This window comes from Oreochromis niloticus, linkage group LG20 (genome assembly GCF_001858045.2).
Source record: "Oreochromis niloticus isolate F11D_XX linkage group LG20, O_niloticus_UMD_NMBU, whole genome shotgun sequence".
NCBI classification, from domain to species: Eukaryota; Metazoa; Chordata; class Actinopteri; order Cichliformes; family Cichlidae; genus Oreochromis; species Oreochromis niloticus.
Genome location: NC_031984.2, coordinates 9525899 through 9545902, shown reverse-complemented (window position 1 = coordinate 9545902; position 20004 = coordinate 9525899). Strand labels below are relative to the sequence as shown.

Here is a 20004-nt window from a genome sequence, read left to right as displayed (position 1 = left end):
TTCGTAACTTTTTCCAAAAGTCAGTGCAATTTAATTAGCATGTTTTATTGATGCTATTTAACATCTTTACTTAAAAATGAATGGGTACTTTTTGCACGGACAACTAATTTAATTAGCTGCTTCTTCCACCATAAACCAGAGATTCAGTTTGCACATTTTATTGATAGAATTCATAGTTCATATAAAAAGATTTTTTAAAAAGTAAAATTTAAAAGTTAAAATCCCTGTAGAGTAAATAATTTTTTTAAGTGCTAATCACGTGACTCTTCGCGAGGTTTAAAGAAGTGGGGCGGCTCTGGTTGCTTGATGTCTTTTGAGAGAAACGGCTCTCTTTCACGGTAATTTTAAACCGCTTCTAGGCTTTATCTGATGTATTTTCTACAGACTTTACAAAAATTAAGTGCAGGTGTTTAAAATTCACGTGTCTCGGGCAATGTGCTGAGTAGCTAGGCAACTTTTTGCTAACAGATTTTGGAAACGGGCCAGCTCTTCTTGCTGCATATTTTACGGTAACGTTTGAACGTTTGATGAGCTAGGTACTGTGAAGCGTGTCCATGAGGTAGCCCTGCGACTTATTTTAGCCATAAAGAATGGCTTTATATCAGTCAAATGTGAATATTTGGTCATCATGGGAGTTGTGAGCTGGAAGATGAACATAAAAGCCATGAAAAATTAATATTAAACTCTGCAGTTAAGAGTGCGTTAGATGTTTAATCAGGTCAAAGAAGAACAGGGGGTGTAGGAACCACCTGCACGTGTACTGCGACGCAAAGAGTTGGGGGAAAAGAGCTAGCTTCATTCACTAAGGTCACTCATGTTTCTGTCTTTATACACATATTAGGAGTATTTTTTTTCTTCTTCTCTATATTTAAAATTAATCCAAACCAGCAGGTTAAGTTAAGCTCACTTTGGGGTGACAGAAAAATGTTGCACACGTGCAGAGCTGAAGGGTTAATGTGGTTATGCACCTTGTGAATGCTGTGTCATGTGTTGGCATTACCAAAGTGCAAGCGTATTTGGGGGTGGGTGGTTATATTTTAATTTAAACAGTTTGCCTGCCCACAGTAAATCCCAGCTACAGATGGCGAGCAATTTCGGAATTGGAAGCACCACCAGTCCCTGCAGGACCTCTTCTGCAGAGCCAGCACAGCTGGTGGAGGAATATGGTAAAACCAACTTTTTTTCTTTTCTTTTTTTTTTAAAAACATTTTACGGTGTTGTCAGTACTTTTAAATGCTAAGTTAATGCATTTGCTTCTCACCCCCTTTAAAGATGGGAAAGGAAACACAGACCCAGAAAAACTTCTTCAGTGCCCTTTTGATAAAAACCACAAGATCCGGTCCAGCCGCTTTCCTTACCACATCATAAAGTGCAGGAAGGTGCGTCAAGTGCTAGTATCTTAAAATTTTAAGTTTTAGTTGTATTTTTTTTCTATTTTACATTAGTCTGTCAATTTGGGTTTACTCATTTTCGTTTCGTTTTTTTAGTTTCAATAGTTCCAGTGATGGTTTTAATCTTATAAGAGAGTTTGGCCTTGTTAGAAGTTCACAGCAGCCATTACAATGCAAACATTACACTTTGTGAAAGCAGTGACTGTCAGATACAATGCACCTAAGCCTCATCAGGCAGGCTGTCTATACAAATGTGAGCAAATTAAGACTTGTACTAAAGTCTTCTTAAAATTGATTTTATGATGCAATATAACTTTGTGATACGAATGAATGAATTCAATTAATGAGAATTTTTATTCCTAGTTTTGTAGCTTGGTATAGTAACTAGTATTTATTTTATTTTTATTTTTTTTCTCTCTCTTTAGGCCACTAACAGACATTCTGTGTTTATATAAATTGGTTTAGCTGACCTCAGTATTAGCCAGTTGCATTTGCTTCTAGTCACCAATATATTAGCAGCACTTAGCCTGGATGTTGCAGCCCTGCACAGTTTAAACTAAATTCAAATTACTGCTTTCTTCTCACGTCATTGAGGGTAGATTAAATGTTAGAAGGGCCTCGGTGTCATGCAGCTGAGTTAAACAGCATCCTATTGAATAATCTAACCGCTGAACCAGCGCTTAAAATTATTTTTATCAAGCAGAACATCACAGCACTGAGGTAGCCAAATTTTCTCCACTGGTGGGTGAGGGAGAAGAGAAATTGTTAAATGGAGAAGCTGGTACTGGTCTCGAGTAATTCCCTGGCTTGAATTAAACTTTAGCCATGACTGGAAGTTTAATTGTTTATATAAACTCTCTGCAGAACCATCCCAAACTGGCCCGTGAATTAAAAACCTGCCCTTTTAATGCTCGCCACCTGGTCCCCAAACATGAGCTGGCTCACCACACTGAGACCTGTGAGGACAGAGTTCCTGTGGACATGGAAGAAGGTAAGATTGCTTTTCCTTTTTTTTTTTTTTTTTTTTTTTTTTTTTAACTTAAATTTAATCATGTTTAACATCGTGAATATTTCTTATTTTACAACCCTATTATAGATGGAAGTTCAAGTTCAAATGGACCTTGTAACTGGCATGTCCCAGTCAGCACTTGGGTTAACCCAAACATGACTGAGGATTGGGATCAAGGTATGACTTATGACCTCATCATCTTGGTACTGGCACAAGGATAACTAACCTTAACCTGGCTGTGTTAATCAAGCATTAAAGTACTTTAGGCTCGCTTTCCTTGTAATGGAAAGCTGAAGACAACTGCTCCTCCTGCTTGAAGCTTATGCTCACTTGATCTGTGACCTCTGTAAACGCTTCATCTGGGTTAATGGTCTCAGTTGCTAGTTTTAGTAAATATTACTGAATAAAACTCTAACTCTGGAAGACTGCTCAGGCCTGTTGTGATGAACTGCAACTGTGTAAAATGTGAAATATCCCGTTTCTCACCTAGATCCTACCTAGAAACAATACTCCATTTTAAGAATGGGTCTGAGATCTTAAATGGACCTGAAATATAAACTTTTTGTGCTGCACCCTGAGACATTGAGACATTAATTACTGAAAGTATTAAGGTAACTGTCCCATCTTGCAGAGGCGGATAACACTGCTGCTCCATTTGTGTGGGGTGAAACCAAAACCATTGGGCCAAGGTAAGTCAGCTCTTCGATCAGTCGGCATCAGCTAACAGTAGTTTTTCTGTGTTCTCTAACTGTTGCCTCTCTCCCACCAGACAGGAAACAAGACCCACCAATAATCTTGGTCCAACGTTTAGATCACCCAGTGACATTCCATGGTCTGGTTTTTAAGCCATAATTTGTATTTACTGCAGGTCCTGATAGCTAATTGTAGGCCTGTTGCATGTTTAGCTATTTCCCTTTTTAAATTTGTTCTTAACATTTTTTTTTTTTTTTTAACTTTCCCTCAATGTGACTCATGCCTTCTGCCAGATGCAGACTACGATGATGTGATATGTCCACTTTTTTTTTTTTTCGTCGTGTCTAGCATCCTCACTGTTTAGTCAGACTGCATTGTTGCTTAATAAAGCTGTTTATGTGAGGAAACTTGTAAGTTTATTTATTTTCTTTTTAGTCACATGCTATGCACTGCTTCAAGATGGTTTAAAGGCAAAATTTTCAAGTCCTATAGTCGCAGCAAGAATCCGGGACTTGACATAAAGTCACAAGGTCTGATTAAATCACCAAAAACAGTTGGTGTAGAGCAGGGGTGGGGGAACTCCAGGCCTCAAGGGCTGGTGTCCTGCAGGTTTTAGATATCGCCCTGGGTCAACACACCTGAATCAAATGATTAGTTCATTACCAGGCCTCTGGAGAACTTCAAGACATTTTGAGGAGGTAATGCAGCCATTTTAAACAGGCTGCTTGGGGTGTAACATGAACTTTATTTTGGGCTATTCTAGTTGTGCCGCATGCATATGTACACTTAAACCAGGTTGGACCGCTTTGACTTCAGTGTTGCCTTGACTGGTTAAGTCAATATAAAGCACCCTGAGGTAGCTGTATTTTAGTACCGTATAAAAATAAGTTGGAATGAATTCTTAGCATAATTTCATCACAGTCCTCTGATTTTGAGTGACATGATTGCACCACAGTTGCTGCACATCCATGACTGGAATTTCATGTTCCACCACATTGCAAAAGTGCTCTATTGGATATAGCTCTGATGACGTGGAGGTATTTTTGAGTACCGTGAACACAAAGTTCAAGAAACCAGTTTGAGATGACTTGAGAGGTTTGTAAAGTCCTGCTGGGCCTTTAGAGGTGGCTGTAATTTTTAATCAAGGTAAAATCTTTGTTTTGGGGGTTTTTTTAAATTTGCCCTTAAATTTCCTGTGGGCAGGGCTCATAAATTCTTGAAAATAAACTGAAGTAAAAACCTAATTGTGTCCAAGTTTCAACTGTCTAGCTGTTGATTTGAGGTGAAGTTGAATTTGTAGGTAGTCATCATCCTCCTTCATTACTCTCTCCACTTTTTATAATTTACCAGTGCCATTGACTTCAAACCATCCCCACAGCCTCACCTTTGCTCCTTCAATCATGCCTCTTGTCATTGTGGCCAGATAGTTCTGTCGTTGTCTAATCCAACCATAAAACTCCAGAAGGCTCATCCACGTGGGCTGGAAATTTCAGTCGAGTTTGAAGGTGTCAGTTTTGGAGCAGGAGCGTCTTTCTTTGTCAGCACTTTCTAAGACCATGGCAATGGAAAACACTGTAAACTGTGACACTGGTTTCCAGTTCATAAAAGGGTTCAGCCTTAGTGATTCCTGGGTTGTTCCTGAACTTACATACAGTGGTTTGAACTGTCTTGATGCATGCTGAATCATCCAGGTAAGGGAATTCCAAGGACAAGTTTGAACTGTTTAGAAATGGCCTTCCCAACTCTTGTAAATCTACAATTGTCCTTAGATGCTAACTGAATTCTTGGACTTTCACATTGTGCTGAGTATTGGTCAATCCAGTAAGTGCTGTCAAACAAATCCTTTTTATTCTGGCAAAAAGAAACTACCAGTTGTAGTGAATCATGATCAGTAACTAGAAGATAATGTGCTTTGGCCCTCATCATGTATTAAAAGATTTAATTGAATATATGTAAATATGTGACCGTGTGTGGATTATGTGGAACCATGAAAAGGCCAGAGCGACATTCATACCCAAGATCAGTCTGAGCACAGCTGTGTATTAACTGTCATTTTCTGACCTCTGGATGGCACTATTTGTCAACTTTCTACATTCACTCTTTCTCTTTACGTTCCGTCACTTTAGAAACTCATTTGACTTCATTATCACACATCGATTCAAAGATCTTCTCTTATTGTCCGGCATGTTTAACATGTGGCTTTTCCAGGTATAAAGAACATTTCTCTCTTGGCATTAACTTTGTCATGCATCCAAAGCTGCTGCATAAGAGTGAGCTCAGTTACAAGTGTCACGATAATCCAAGTGTGAGGGGCAGCATGCCAGTCCACTCTGTCATATCTAAGTGGCATTATTGATTTCATGTGATGACTGTCTATTTTAGTTGTGGCTATTATTAGAAATGTCCACGGAGGCGCTGCACTGCTCTGTGACCATCTGTAAGAACAGGTGATAGACTAAAGAAAAAATGTGAACCCTTGACCTCTAAGGCGAGGTGATCCGAGATCTCTATTATGCAGTGAGGGAACATTTTGTTCTGAGGTTTTTCGGTCCTATTAGAAAGCATCTCTACAAATCAATAAAAAGTTTATAGTACTTGTAGTAGTATAATATTTCTGGGATTGGTATCCTACAAAATGACATTAACTCCATCCATGAAGGTTCTGATAAATATTAAAATGATTAAAATGATGAAGTTCAACTTCATTAAATATGTTTGACCTTTTGATGACGACCGTCATCAAAATACCAAATAGGGGAATTTCTTTTTTAAGATTGTTGTACAATCCCCAATCCCTACCAGTAATTTTCCAGACACTTGTCGAATCCATGCCAAGGATCATTGAAGCTGATCAAGCAAGACACGACATAAAAGCCTGACTAAGACACTTAAGGTTGTTTTTACCTTTTATTTTTCATGCATTTGTACCCAGTCTGCAGGACCTCTGTTCTATATATTAACACCCATATGTTTCAATGAGCTACAGCCTCCGCTTATGGTTGTGTTACTACCTGTATGAGTGCTTATGGTGTAACATGAAGATGCTTGTATTGACTTTGAACTTATAACCTTGCCACTAAGCATGCTTAAATGTCACCGTGCCCCTTTTAAACCAGCCACTCATGTAATTGTGTACTATCAACGAGAAACTGCTAGCAGGAGCCCATGCTGTCTATTAACATAACTCGATATGTGACATAAAGTGTCTTTAAAAAAAATGGAGGAAAACTGAACTGAGCCAGTATTATAAATAGCTCTTCAGATGCTCTCTTAATACTGCGGGTGTTCGTATCTGAGATTTCATGAGTATTTTTAGAAAGTGATTTTATCTCAACATGGAAGAAATCTTCAGATTTTTAGCAGTACCCTGTGCTCCTTGCCGTGGTTGTGCATCAGATGTGATTATTTCAAGGCTGCTAATCTATTTAAAGACATCACAGGGAGGGAGGGTGTTATGTTATGTCAAAAAGTGGAAAAAGATCAGTTACTTAGTTGGACTGTTTTAAAACATTTGAACAAGAAGGGTCCTTATGTGAGAAATAAAAATGTATTAGATTTAAAATTAGAATTAAAAATCGGGAAGTACCACAGTTGTAAATATTGATTTTAATTTAAACATCCAGAATGTTTATTTTTTTCATCTGTAGCAACAAGTAAAAATAAGTGTCATATGTATCATGATTTAGGATTTTTTAAATTTCACAATTACTGTAACCAACAGAACTGGAAAAGAAATCAATGCTATCGGTTAAAATCATATTCATCTTTGGTTTTACTCTTTTTTTATGGTAGGTTGCAGTCACCAGCTCTATCAGCTACATGCTGACATGTTGGAGTGACAATAGTATATTGTACCAGTTCATCTTGTGATACAGGCCTTAATGTACTGGCACCTGAAGTTAATTTTGGTTGCTGCCTTGTTTCTCCACTGCTTCTTGTCTCCTCCCAGGCTTCAGATTGGGGACCATACGACTTACCAGAGTCACCTTTTTAGGATTCCTTGTGACAGTGCTAATAAACAGAGTAAAAATGATCAGAAGTTGCAAAATAGCAAAAAAGAAAGGGGTACCATTAGGTTCAAAGACACAATTTTTGTAGTTTTGCCTCCATACATGTAATTTCATGTCCAGGCATTCAACTTTAATTTATGGGCTTTTACAAGCGTATTTCATTAACTCTTTAGGAATTATGACCATTATTCATAAAGAAGTTAATATTCAGTTCCTGATGTTAAGTTCCTCATTTTCAGAAGTTCAAACGTAATTCAGCAAACTGACATAATTTTAAATGATGGTTTTAAGGTCAATAACTGTCTGAAGTCTGAAAACCACCAATTCTTCTGTGTCCTCCCTTGAGATGTTTTGAGAGAAATTAGATTGATTGCTCTTAGATTGCCTTTGCACTACACTTTGGGTCATTATCCATTTGCAGTTTCAGAGCATTGGCTGAGTCTGAGCAGCCAATGCATCCTTCTATTAACAGTCATATCATAAATAAACACTAGTGACCCTGTTCCACTGGCAGCCTTACATGTCTGTGCTGGAGTATTGCCCACATCGTGTCTGACAGATAATGTAGCTTTTAAGATTGGGCTTAAAATTTTCCTTTTTTGATAAAGCATACAGTTAGGGCAGGATCAGCTGACCCTGAATCCTCCCTTAGTGATGCTGCAATAGGCCTAGGTTGCTGTGGTTTCCCATGATGCACTTCACTCACCTTTTTTCCACTTACTATGTGTTTACACACCACTTTGCATTTAATTATTAGTTATTATTACTCTGGCTCTCTTCCACAGTGTGTCTTTTGTCCTGTCTCCCTCCACTCACCCCCAACCAGTCATGGCAGATGCCCCTCCCTTGTCGAGGTTTCTTCCTGTTAAAAGGAAGTTTTTCCTTCCCATTGTCACCATATGCTTGCTAATAGGTGGTCATCTGATTGACTAAGTTTTCTCTTAACTACATTATCTGGATTAACTTTATGAGACTTATTACTATTAACACAGATGAAAATGTATAATTTTGTGATTGCTCAATTTAATTTACTGCGTCTCTTATCTCAATCCTTTTCCTTTTCCTCTTTTAACACAATCCTGCTGTTGCTGCAGGGGCAGCTCTACTGTGCAGGCATGGGGTGGCCCTAAAACGATCTCTTGCCACCCTAGTTTTGCATATGAAAATGGTGTTTATTAGAATAAATTAGCATTAACACTTTGAGCTTAGCCACAATTAATATTGAATATGAATTCTAAAACTGAATATATTGCATTAAGTTAACCCCCCCCCCCTTTTGACAAATGGTTCAGCATATATTAGAGAATGTAACACTTGTAAATGTGTAAAGAAATGGGTTTGATTTCGCCACCCCATCTAATTTTCATCCCACTGGTGTTGCTATTGATTAGCAATAAAATATTATTGATTAAAACCTGTTCTCATATTTTGGTTGGACATCTATCACCAAATCAATATTTACTTTACACTCCACGTGGAAACATAAATTGAAATAAATTAGCTTTGTTCCAGACTCGGTGCTGAGTAAAAGGTGAAGCACTGTAAATATCCCGGGGCAAGGAAAAGAATATGAGGAACTCCTGCTCTTTTCCAATTCAAATTGTTTCATTTAAATACTTCTAAATATGACTTTACGTGGGTGGTATCAGCTTTTAGGACAACAAATGGGGTCAAACTCATTTTAAGTTAGTCGCCACATGGAAACCAAGTTGATCTCATGCTGATCTCATCTTAGTAAAACAGATGAATAATATTCTCTAAAAACAAATGTTCAAGTTTCTCCTGTTCTGTTTGTCTGAAGAAGTTCAAGCCCATTGTTAACCAAGTCTTGCTTCACTGTGGTTTGTATAACAAGGGCTTTAAAACTGATAACGATTCAGACCTTTGGCTCAGATGAAGCTCAATTACTCTCCTGTTCTTAAAGAATTGCACAATGTTTCCTGGTCAAACTACAATAAAAAGTCCAATTTTTACACTCTATGATGCCATTGTGTCGCAGAGATTGGAAGCTGTTGCTGTATTGCTCTGGTTTGTCTGCTTATGTTTGAACACATCAGACTAAAGTCCAGGTTTCACCTGATCAACTGTCTTGTCTTCTTTGTCCTTTTCTTCTCCTCCAGTGGCTTCTTTATGGCTCTTTGGCTGTGAAGACCTAGTTTTTTGTAGCCCCCTTCCAACAGTTGCTGTCAAGATGTGTCTTGGGAAGCGCTGATATGGACTGTAGAGTGTATTTAATTAGTGATTTTTGAAGCTCTAATAAATCTTCTGTATGAAAGAGGATCTCTGAGTCTGTTCTCTTAGGAGACATATTTGGTTGTTTTGTGGCTGCAACTTCTATTGTATTAAAAGCTTTATGCAACATCTGGAAAGAAATGTTGTGTATATATACATATCTTGCAATAATATGGATTTCTTTAGTAGTTGGAGAAATCTATTACAAAAACATCTCTGATGGTTTCAAATCCATTAACAAGGAATGCCCAGCTTGATTGGGTCATCAATCAAGCTGGGCATTTATTTATTATTATTTATTAATAAATTATTTATTTATGTCAGGGATCAAAGATCAAGATTGTTCTACATTGTCCAAAATGAAGAAGAAACCTTGAATGGTTGGGTGGGCTTATATTTAAGACAATTATTTGCATGGCTAGTTGAAACCCTCGATCACCATGTTCTCACTCGTGTTCATCTGTTACACAACAGATTTTATTTCACTCCTGGTCAGTTGAGACTCTTATGAAGCTCGTCACTCTGCAAACTTAAAGCATGACTTTGAAACAGAAACCATTCAATTGGTCTTGATTTAGAAATTTGAATTTCTTCACACACATAAGGAACTTGCATAGTTTTGGATCCACAGGCGGCCCCTAAGCCTCAAACTCTGTCTAAAGCTTGTTCATCTATTATCATCGGCAATCTAACAAGACATGTTCAAGTTACTCTCACTTTCCCCAGTTTCAGCCAAAGTGTAATGAGTAGATCATAAAAGAGTTGTCCTATCCACGCTATCTTTATCAGTCACATAAGTTTGGTAATCAAAGTGATGTTGGTTTTATATAGTAGCTCTTGTTGCACAAGTCTTCACTTTTCCAATTATATAATCTTCCTTCTTGCATATTAAGAGACATTACCATACCAGACAGAGATCTGAGATTCTGTAACTGTCATGAAGAAACATGAGATGTGCACAGTGGAGAACAACACGTACTGAGAGTCTATCCTACAGTGCAGTAACACGGGTGCAGCTAAGGATAGAAAGTACTAGCCTATACTGAGTCACTCATCACGATGCAGTGTAGTAACTGGTAATAGTTCTGGACCAAATATGTGCAGATAAGTACAGATTAAAGACACTGCAATTAATCCTTGTGACCGGTCTCATGTAAATCATAGACTGCATCCTAAATTATTGCAAGTCTACAAAAAACATGACATGAACTAAAGCCATTGCATCTGATTTTTTAAGAACTCTGTCCAAGATCAGCAGACTGTGAAACATTTTGCAGGTGAAAAATAAACTCTGCAACAGAGGAGGTGGCTATTTCTTCATTATTGTTGTACATCATGCAAATATATGCAGATGCGGGTATATTTTTAGCTATATAAGCTATACAAGTCTTTGCATGTGTGTTTCCTCAGGTTTAGAGTGATCCCTAAAACTTAGTGTGGCATCATCCATGCGTCATTACAACACTGGTCCAGACAGTCATCTTAACAATGGAAGAACAGCATTAAAATGTAACACATTTTTAGTTTGTTGTTGCCACATGATTCTTTATAATGAAGGTTACTCTGACTTTTAAAAAGATTTTATGCTCATTCATGTCTTCCTCTGAATTTGATCTAATTCTGGTTTTAAACCCTCATCTTGCAGCATCATCAGGCCAAAAAGGTCTCCTGCCTTCAGTGTTACATGTCATCTTCTTTCTCCTCCTTGACTGTTACTAAACACTGATGAGCCCATGTAAATACTGCTAAATGGGCCTGCACTGCCACATGCTTAACACATATTTTAATTTTATTGATCTGTGTGTTTTTCATATTTATGTGTTAAATGTGTTTTGGCTCTACTGGAAAGCATTTTGAGTCAGTTCCTGTTATTCTTAAAAGTGCTCTATACTGTAAATGAAGGTTTAATTTCGCAAACTGGTGCACCTGAGAAATCTTTTCATTCATACTTGATCATTTATTGTGGGAAAAAAAATTCTTTTCTTTTCTCTTCTTTTCTTTTCTTTTCTTTTCTTTTCTTTTCTTTTCTTTTCTTTTCTTTTCTTTTCTTTTATACCAGTAACACCTCGAGCTTCACGAGGTTCATGTGTGTGTTGACATACACTCAAACATGCATTCGTTATGCAATGATGAAGTAGTCTGGGTCACTTGAGACCGAACTGAGAAATCCACCAGCTTCTAAAAACAGATCAGCACATATCTGGGAGGGAAGAGGGTGGAGGGGATTCATTTTTGAGTGGTATGTACTGATCTGTCGCCAGAGGAAGAAACTCATCTTGACTGAGGTCAAAGGGTATTGAGGCAATCAATCAAGAATCCCTTGACTCAGTTTAGCAGGCTACATTCACAACAGTATACAGTGACTGAGAGAGAGCTCAGCACACTGCAATGTAAGAAAGCATATTAAAGCAGACAAAATACAAGTGATGTGATGAGCCCAGCTGCTGTCAGGGTGAAAAAGTGTTGATCTTTATGTGGGACTGCATAACATTTTTATCCCTTGTCGTCCTGTGCCGCTAATTACAACAACATTCCTTATTTTCTTGCTTTTATTAAATGGCTTTAAAGAAAGCCTTCATTATGGATTTCCTGCAGGTTACCATGTCACTGTCTTTCAAGATGGTCAATTGCAGGTCACCAGACAGTCACAAGCAATGCAGCAATGGTGGAATATAATGGAAACTACCATAACTAGAAGTGCATCCAGCTACATTGAAGAGGAAACTTTAACTGACTTGGTGAGTCGAAAATGATTCTCCGTGGGGGGGTTTCCTGCTACTTATCATAAACTGTATGTAAAAGATAGAGGTGGTTTCTGATGAGCCAATGTGGAAGCGCCTTAAGCCTGCATTCTTTCTAATAGCAGTGGGTGATGCCTCTGGTTGGAGAAAGTCCTACATGTCATATAAAAGTATATGGGAAAACAACCGAAATGCTCACTTGATCTGTGAGCTCAGTAAATCTGTAAATGATTTTTGGTGCTTTCATGTCAGCTGCTAGTTTCATTTTATTGAGTACAGTATGATGATCATTTCATACATGGTGGTAGCCATTAGAGTTACCACGAAAGATGGCTGTGTAGTGTCCCTTGATATCCCCTCAAGAGCCAAACTTCATGCGTTACGTCAGCTTTTAAAAAAGCAAAGATGATGGCTGCCAGAATGCTCAGTCCAGGTTAGCAGACAGTGACTCTGCAAACTGGTGGCTACTGCCACAGTGGCTTCATCCTTCTTTTAGTTACAGTATGTTGCGTTATTTACATTTTTATGAGGTTTATAGCAAAAGAACATCATATTTGAACAAATAGAATCTCATACATCTTAGTTCATTTTCCAGCACTGGTGACAATTGAATTCAGAGGTCACAAAACATCAAGAAGTGTGTCCAGCTGACTTCAACTGTTTTTGTTTATCCTGATAACTTTGTAAGACTGATGACTTTGTAAGACTGATGAAGATGTTTTCTTAATTTGCAGTACCATGACCTTCATAGCCTATGCAGCTGTCTCACAGTGGCAGGATAAACAGATAGATAAGTGAAAACTGTGATGTGGATTTTATTTTTTAAATACTAAGCTAGCACTGTTGGGGGAATGACTTTAAATTCCAATTTTTACAAGCCAGCTCTTAAATATACTGGAAGAAAAGCCACTCTAAGAGGAAATTTAGTTTAGTCACCAAAACTTTGTTAGGAATTCACGCAACTCAGTTGAATTTATTGCAGCAAATTGTACACTGGTCATGTGTAAGAAGAACTACATTTAAAAAAACACACACAAAGTATTTAAAGAAAAAGAGCAGTTAATATAAAATTTGGCTTTATATTTATACAAAGACCATCAGACAGACACCTGATTCCATGGTGGGGGCATTGCACCACTTAGTTTACTTCCACCATGCAATAAATACCCTGAACCTTTGCTAATAAATAGCAATCATTGATATTTTCAGGAAGCCTATCCAAGATTATGCTGTTGCAGTTTGAGACTTGAGTAACACCTACCCTTTTGCACATGCTCTAAGTGTGTGGTGGTGGCTGCCTGCCAAATCACTGCCTGGGCATGACTTTGTAGCGGAAATTGGAGGCGGAGCTTGCAAAAAGGGCTTCAATTACAGTAAGACAGGCAGCGTGACATAAAAAAAAACATTCCTTTCCTTTTATGGTTCTTTTCCTTTTGAAAGTTTAAGTAGGTAGCTACACCAAAAATGACAAAAAAAAGAAGTGAGTGAATGATCAAGATGTAGGATCGGTTCATTACTCCCCAACGCTGCCTGAGCTAAACAATAAATAAATTAAGACATTTAAAATATCCTAAACATTCAGAGAAAAAACAGCGAACGCACTCAAAACATGCAGTTTGACATTTTATTAAATGTTTATCTGCAGTAGAAGAGAACATCTTTGTACATAAAAACAACTCATCCAAAACAAACTGTATAAAACAGTTCAAGTGGCACCAACACCAGACTTCATAACAGATATAAAATCATTTACAAACAAGACCAGTGTGTAAGACTGTACTGGAAAATACACAGTATGTTAGCTGCTCAGAGTCGATTCATGATACATGAACTGTACTGCTGAATAAATCTGTGGGTATTGGCTATTTTAATACTGGAGCTGAAAATATCACATTAATGCTTTTTGCTTATATCATTCAAATGATGGTGCGGACCTTATTTGAATTCATTTGTAACTGTTTGGAAAACTGCTGTCATTTCCCTCCATTTGAAAAAGTTTCCATTCATGGCACCTCATATGTAAACAGTTACTGTTTGATCCATGAGATGGCCTCTCTAATTCCATCTGGAGAGATTACAGTTTCCTAACCAAATAAAGAATCATGTGATAGCTCCAAAAAAAATGGTACTTTACAAGTTTTATTTCATTTTATAAGTCAGAAGTAGCACTTTCCTTCTGATAATCCATAATCCCTAAGGATTGCTTTTTTTTTCTTAGCTGCATGCAGTTTTACTTTGCTACCTGGAGTATGAGCACTCAGTCTGTTTGCTTTGGCTCTCAGATCAGTTCCAGATTTCACATCACAGATGGCATATCTCCCATCTCACGCTCAAAATGGAAGCGTATCCAGGAATATTTTTTCCACGATCGGTGGCGGAGGAACGAGGTCTTCTAGTTTAAGGTAAAAGATGCGCTGGAGGCCTTGAGTGCACAGAGTCCTGAGCTCAGGCAGCTTCCCGAGAAGTCTGGATAAATAATTGGGCCGCAAAGAGTCAGAGCCACAGCCAGAGACGTGATCTTTGAGGCAGGTGATGAGCTGATTCTGCAGGTCTTCCACACGTTTTGGTTCCTTAAGACCATGCCGATCTGAGAGAAGAAAATAAGAGTCATTAAGCCATCATTTATCTGACTTTAACAAAATAAAACTAAATACAGCTGGAAAAGCATAGCATCATGGCCACAGAGGGAGGAAACAAGCAAATAAAGACCAATATAAGGTTATCAAAGGTGACCCCACTTTGAAATTGTGCACTATATTTTGAAATATAGCACAGTGTAGATTGTGTTTAGGTCAGCTGTGATATATAATGTGCTCCATGTTATATTTTGTCATACACTTGTCATGCCAGTATTTTGAAGCAGATTCCCTATATATAGTGCTGTCATCTGAACTCAGCATGATAGTTTCTTACCGGTGATTATGACGAGGGCTGTGAGGCAGGAGAAGGAGGAAACATCGAGCTTCATGCGATGGAGATTTTGCGAAAACTCCAAGATGGAGTCGATCCAGTCGCCAAAACCCCGTACGCACTGCGTTTTATGAAGTACGACTCCATTGCAGAAGATGAGCTTCTCCGTTTTAGGATCAGACCTGCACAAGAGAAACACAGTTTGTTAGCTGTATAAAATATCTCAAGAATGTTAAAAGTAAATGCCAAAGAGGTAGTTTAAAATTTTTTAAAGGAAGTTATACTCACCGAAATGCAAGTCGCAGGATGTAGAGTTCCACAAATGCTGATTCGAGCAGCAGTTCCTGATCCTCAAGGCAGAACTCAGAGAATCCCGGGATGCTATTTGCCCACTTCCTGATAACCTCCATAGAGGCTGTAAGCAAGTCGTAAAACTGTCTGATGTCACTGGCGTCCTCTTTCTGATTCGGGCTGGTATCCATCTCAATGTACTGAAATTAAACACAGCGCAGACATTTAGGTAGCTGTCTCGGTTTATTCATTTATTTTTTTAGCAAAGATTACTCCAAAAGAACTGAAACAGTTGTAGAAAATGTCTTTTTCTTACCTTGGAATAATCCAGTGTCCCAACGCTGGGGTTTGAGTCAATATGTGCCCTCACGAGTGAGGCGATCATGCTCACTGGAGACACAGCAGCTGTTACATCCGGAATAATTTTAGGCTTGGAAGGTAAGCGGCCTCTTCGTCCTTTCAGGCTATCAGTTCTGACAACTGTAACAAAACAAACAAAAAAAGAAATGTGGTAAATCTGTTACTTCAGGTTCAGTGTTAGCATCCTTCTACACTATGAATCATGTGTGTTTGCACTGCACTCACCTTCCCTGACCATGCCTACAGCTAGACACTTCTGGAAACGGCAGAACTGGCATCGATTCCTCCTCCTCTTGTCCACAGGACATTCTTTGTTGGAAAGGCATACATACTTTGAATTTTTCTGCACAGTACGCTGTAAAACAGAAAGAAGAAATGCTCTTAACTCACATGGCACAAACAAACAATTCGATAACTGTTTTCAAATAGATGACTTGGCAGGACAGAGATATCAAATGTTATTACCTTGAAAAACCCTTTGCATCCTTCACATGTGCGAACTCCATAGTGATGACAGGAAGCGTTATCCCCACACACAGCACAGCAGCCTTCGTTGCCACCTGGACTTTTCAGCTTGGGTGACAAGCTTCCAGCATCCAATTGGTCAGCACCATCAAAGTTGCATGCATGCTCCATCTCCAAAGTGGGAAAGGTCAGCGAAGATGGGTGAGGATGGCTCAAGGCGAAAGCATCATGATCTCGTAAGTGTGGCTGACCCAAAGGAGACATATCCTCCATGGATCCTGCACCAAATGTGAAGAAAGATGGTGCATGGGGCACTGATGTCTCTTCAGTTGCCCAGTACCCTGGACTGGGTGAATATGGCCCAAAGGCTGAATCCCAGGTGGATGTGTGCTGACTCTGAAACCCAGGGGTTGAAGGAGCCGAGGCTGATGCAGGGCTGCCATAATAATCTGACCCAGTGGGGGACACAGATTCATCGGGGTAACTCAACATGAACGATCCAGGGTAGCAGCCGTAAACTTGGAGTTCATCGAGCTTGAAAGGAGTTTCCTGCGCTGAGGGTGGAGCAACATGGGCAGGAGCCGTAGTAAACTGGCATGAATATGCATCGAAGTCTCCCGTGGGAGTGCCCACCAGGGAGCCGATGCTTGGCAAGGATGGTGCAGAGAGGTGCTGGTCCAGTGGGCTACTCATTCCCACAGCCAGCCTGGAGATAAAGTCTGTGTTCTGAAACTCTGAGCTGCCGAGGTTGTTCTCACTAGGCTGAGATCCGTGCTGGGAATATATGCAAGTCATGACTGCAAGACTGAAAAACACAAAAAAATAAGAATATAAGAGAAGCCACAAAATCCTGTGATTATCTTCACCCAACCTTCAAACTTTTGCAAGTTAACCAGCTATAACAGAGGTGGAAGACGCTGTTTCTCCACACAGCCTTAGACAACATAAGTGCAAGGCCACACGTTGGATAAACAGTGGTTAAAAGTTAAAATAAAAGTATTATTATGAAAACGAAAAAGCTCACAATACTATAAACATTAAAATAAAAACGGACTAAAATCATCTGAAAAGCAGCCCAAAGCCATTGCAGGGATTCAGCTCGAAATTTCATAGAAAAATATTGCCTAGTTTTAATTTTTAATTTCCTTTTTAAGAAGCTTGCCTCTCATTTTGTCTATGTTGCTGTAGGGGATGTCTCCCCTTTTCAAGCATTAGTTTGATACAACACTAATTAACATCAAGTATGCTTCATTGCAGCATCTACAGATATGCAGAAAGTCTTAAAACATGATTAGACCATACCATCATGCAGGACCTTCTCGAACTCTTCTGCAAGTCCAAAACTTAAGTGACCCGCCACACGGTGAATTTCGAAGGATTTAAAGAGCCCGACTGGAAGCGAGTTAGGCATCATTCATTACTGGAGAAGGTTACCCGTTTTATTTATGTATATCACTTAGTCGTGGGGTATAAATATAGTAACGCCTGCAAAGTTCATTGAGCTTGACTTTCAGACATGGGTCCAATGCCAACCCATGAATCACATGTTACATACTACGATACCGCGGAGAAGACTGATGAGGCAACGCACTTGACATACTTATTCCATTGGTAGCCTATATTAGTGTAGATGTAAATATAGCAAACTTACAACATAATGTATTTCTGCAAGCACAACTTCAAACACGTTTTCGTTTACAAAGGTGTAAACAGATGGCTGCTTTCGTTCCGATTTAAAGTTATTTTGCTACCAGATTAAGTTTTAGTATCCTACAGCTGCAGCCGTTACATCTGAGAACTGAAAAAAACCGACATCCCGCATTCAAGTCTATTGTATTAAAGATCATTCATCCCCATTCTCACCTGTTGGGTCCGTCTACAAGTGTTTTGAACGGTCCGTATTCCACAAACGACCGTGTGTCATCTTATGTGTATCTCAGCTGAGAAGCAGTCCCTGAGCTCGGGTCCCGGGAACAATTTTATACGATTGGCTTTACTCTACCCATGACGCAGGAAGGTTTCCATACATGGGCGGGGAGATTTCCAGTCTGCGGCCAATCACAGCGCTGTTCGAGAGAACAGTCACAGGATGACGCACTACGGGATTCCGTTGACGCGCATACAACCAAGAACCGCAGCATTGTCCTCGCTGAGCAGACACGCACGCACAGGCACGCTCTCACTCTCACACATGGCCAAATAAAACTCTACAAATACAAATAAAAGTAATTCTGCACAGGCAAACACTGATAGTCGACTCCCCACAAGAATGTCTTTGTTATAGGCTGCCATGCTTTGCTGATTATTGGTGGAAAAACTGTGATTTTATCATTTACAAACAGGAAGTCACAGATGTTTTTCTATTCCTGTGAGAGAGAGAGAAAAAAAGCTATTTTTAAGCCTGCTGTCTTTGGGTAAGAATGAAGAAGAATACTGCTGAGACCTACATTTTACATATCTGCAGTGTACAGGGCCATCAGGTGTTCTGCTTTGTATGGGACTGCACAGAAATCCTTCAATCTCCCATCTTTAGTGAGGTTACTGCAAGGACAAAGTAGGCACACACACAGTGGTGGAAATATTATTTGATCCCCAGCTGAATTTGTAAGTTTGCACAGTTACAAGAATTGAATAGTGTATTTGTCTTCTGATAGTTTCATTTTAATTGAGAGAGATAGTATATCAACCAAAAATGCTGAAAAAATACGCTACATGAAAGTTATAAACTGATTTGCATGTCAGTTAGTGACGTTAATCCCTAAGTAAAACATGACTTAGTACAACAAGGGTGGAGAAGCACTTGTTGGCAGCACAGCGGTAAGATGTTTCTTGTACTCGGTCACCAGGTTTGTACACATCTCAGGAGGGATTTTGGCCCACTCCTCTTCACAGAAACAGTCTAAGTCTGTTTCTTGGGTGGTACTTGGCAGCACGAAGCATGAGCTCCATCACACATTTTCTCCAGGATTGAGGTCTGGAGACTGGCTACATTAATTACCTTAACTGCTCCTGCTATGGGCTGATCAATCACCTTTCTGATGGACCCAGGACCCAGGCAGGATCTTGCATATCATTCTGAATGATTGCACTAACAGGTGTTATGTTCTCACAAAGCTTCTTGCTTTGAAAGGTCTTTGGTCTTGTCCATGGTGGGTGAGAAGTTGAATGAAGAAAATGATTTTGTGGAGAGGTGTGCTTTATACACAAAATGAGTTGAGATCAGCAGTATCTGTAATTGATGTGTTATAATCTGTGTGCTGCATGGACACACAGCCAAACTGTGGGAGCCAGAAATCAGGCTGGGTTTTAAGGCCCTTTAGCTAATGAGGGCCAGTCAGTTTTATTACTGTGGTTTTGATTCAACCTTGTGGTTGCATCCTTAATGTGAATGTATTGTCCTGCACCTAACATGTAAAAAAGAAAGCTGCCTTGCATAATTGTTAGACTAAACGCTGAGTGCTTAGGAAAGGCACACATAGTGAGCACTCTTTGCATGAGCAGGAGGGAGAGCCATCGTAATCCATTCATGCTCCTGTCTCACGAGACACTTCCCCACATTTTTTAGTTGCCTCTTCTTCAGCCACATGTTTGTGCAGAAATCTGCATTCCCAGCAGGAGATGATTAACAGACAGAACAGCAGCTGAAATAACAGTTAACAGTTACTGCAACAGGAAAAGGTGAGTAAAAGAGCATACAAAGACAAACCTTGCCTTCCATTTATGGCTCAAAAAACTGGGCAGTAATGTAATTTTTAAAACAGCACACTTTTCCTTCATATTCTTAATACCAAACCTTTAACCCGCAAAGCTTATGTTTATTCATTGAGTTAGATGTATCAGCTTTTCAGACTACCTCTCAGTATTAGTAATGCTTCCCACATTTGCCCTACATTTACTTGCTA

The 20004-nt window shown here is 39.2% G+C and overlaps 2 protein-coding genes across 6 annotated transcripts; one reads left to right on the top strand and one right to left on the bottom strand.

Annotated features, from left to right (window-relative positions):
- The first annotated feature begins 193 nt into the window (after positions 1–193).
- gtsf1 (gametocyte specific factor 1) lies at positions 194–3500 on the top strand. Of its 4 annotated transcripts, none has more exons than XM_003438904.4 (7): positions 194–338; positions 1066–1166; positions 1273–1379; positions 2256–2382; positions 2488–2577; positions 3032–3089; positions 3170–3500. In XM_003438904.4, the coding sequence occupies exons 1-7, from the start codon at positions 307–309 to the stop codon at positions 3243–3245; spliced, it is 591 nt and encodes a 196-aa protein (XP_003438952.2). In that variant the 5' UTR covers positions 194–306; the 3' UTR covers positions 3246–3500. The 4 variants fall into 4 exon arrangements, with proteins under 4 accessions (XP_003438952.2, XP_013131195.1, XP_005448513.1 ...); XM_013275741.2 differs by having other exon boundaries at positions 292–338; positions 1051–1166; XM_005448456.4 differs by lacking the exon at positions 194–338 and adding an exon at positions 369–509.
- A 10186-nt stretch (positions 3501–13686) lies between these two features.
- Positions 13687–18123, bottom strand: nr4a1 (nuclear receptor subfamily 4, group A, member 1). 2 transcript variants are annotated; one of them, XM_003438903.4, is made up of 7 exons: positions 17966–18123; positions 16103–16907; positions 15863–15992; positions 15594–15757; positions 15275–15477; positions 14990–15168; positions 13687–14663 (listed from the first exon to the last, which is right to left on the bottom strand). In XM_003438903.4, exons 2-7 carry the CDS (start codon positions 16895–16897, stop codon positions 14407–14409), a joined length of 1728 nt encoding a protein of 575 aa, XP_003438951.1. In that variant the 5' UTR covers positions 16898–16907; positions 17966–18123; the 3' UTR covers positions 13687–14406. The 2 variants fall into 2 exon arrangements, with proteins under 2 accessions (XP_003438951.1, XP_013129646.1); XM_013274192.3 differs by lacking the exon at positions 17966–18123 and adding an exon at positions 17405–17936.
- Positions 18124–20004: the final 1881 nt, after the last annotated feature.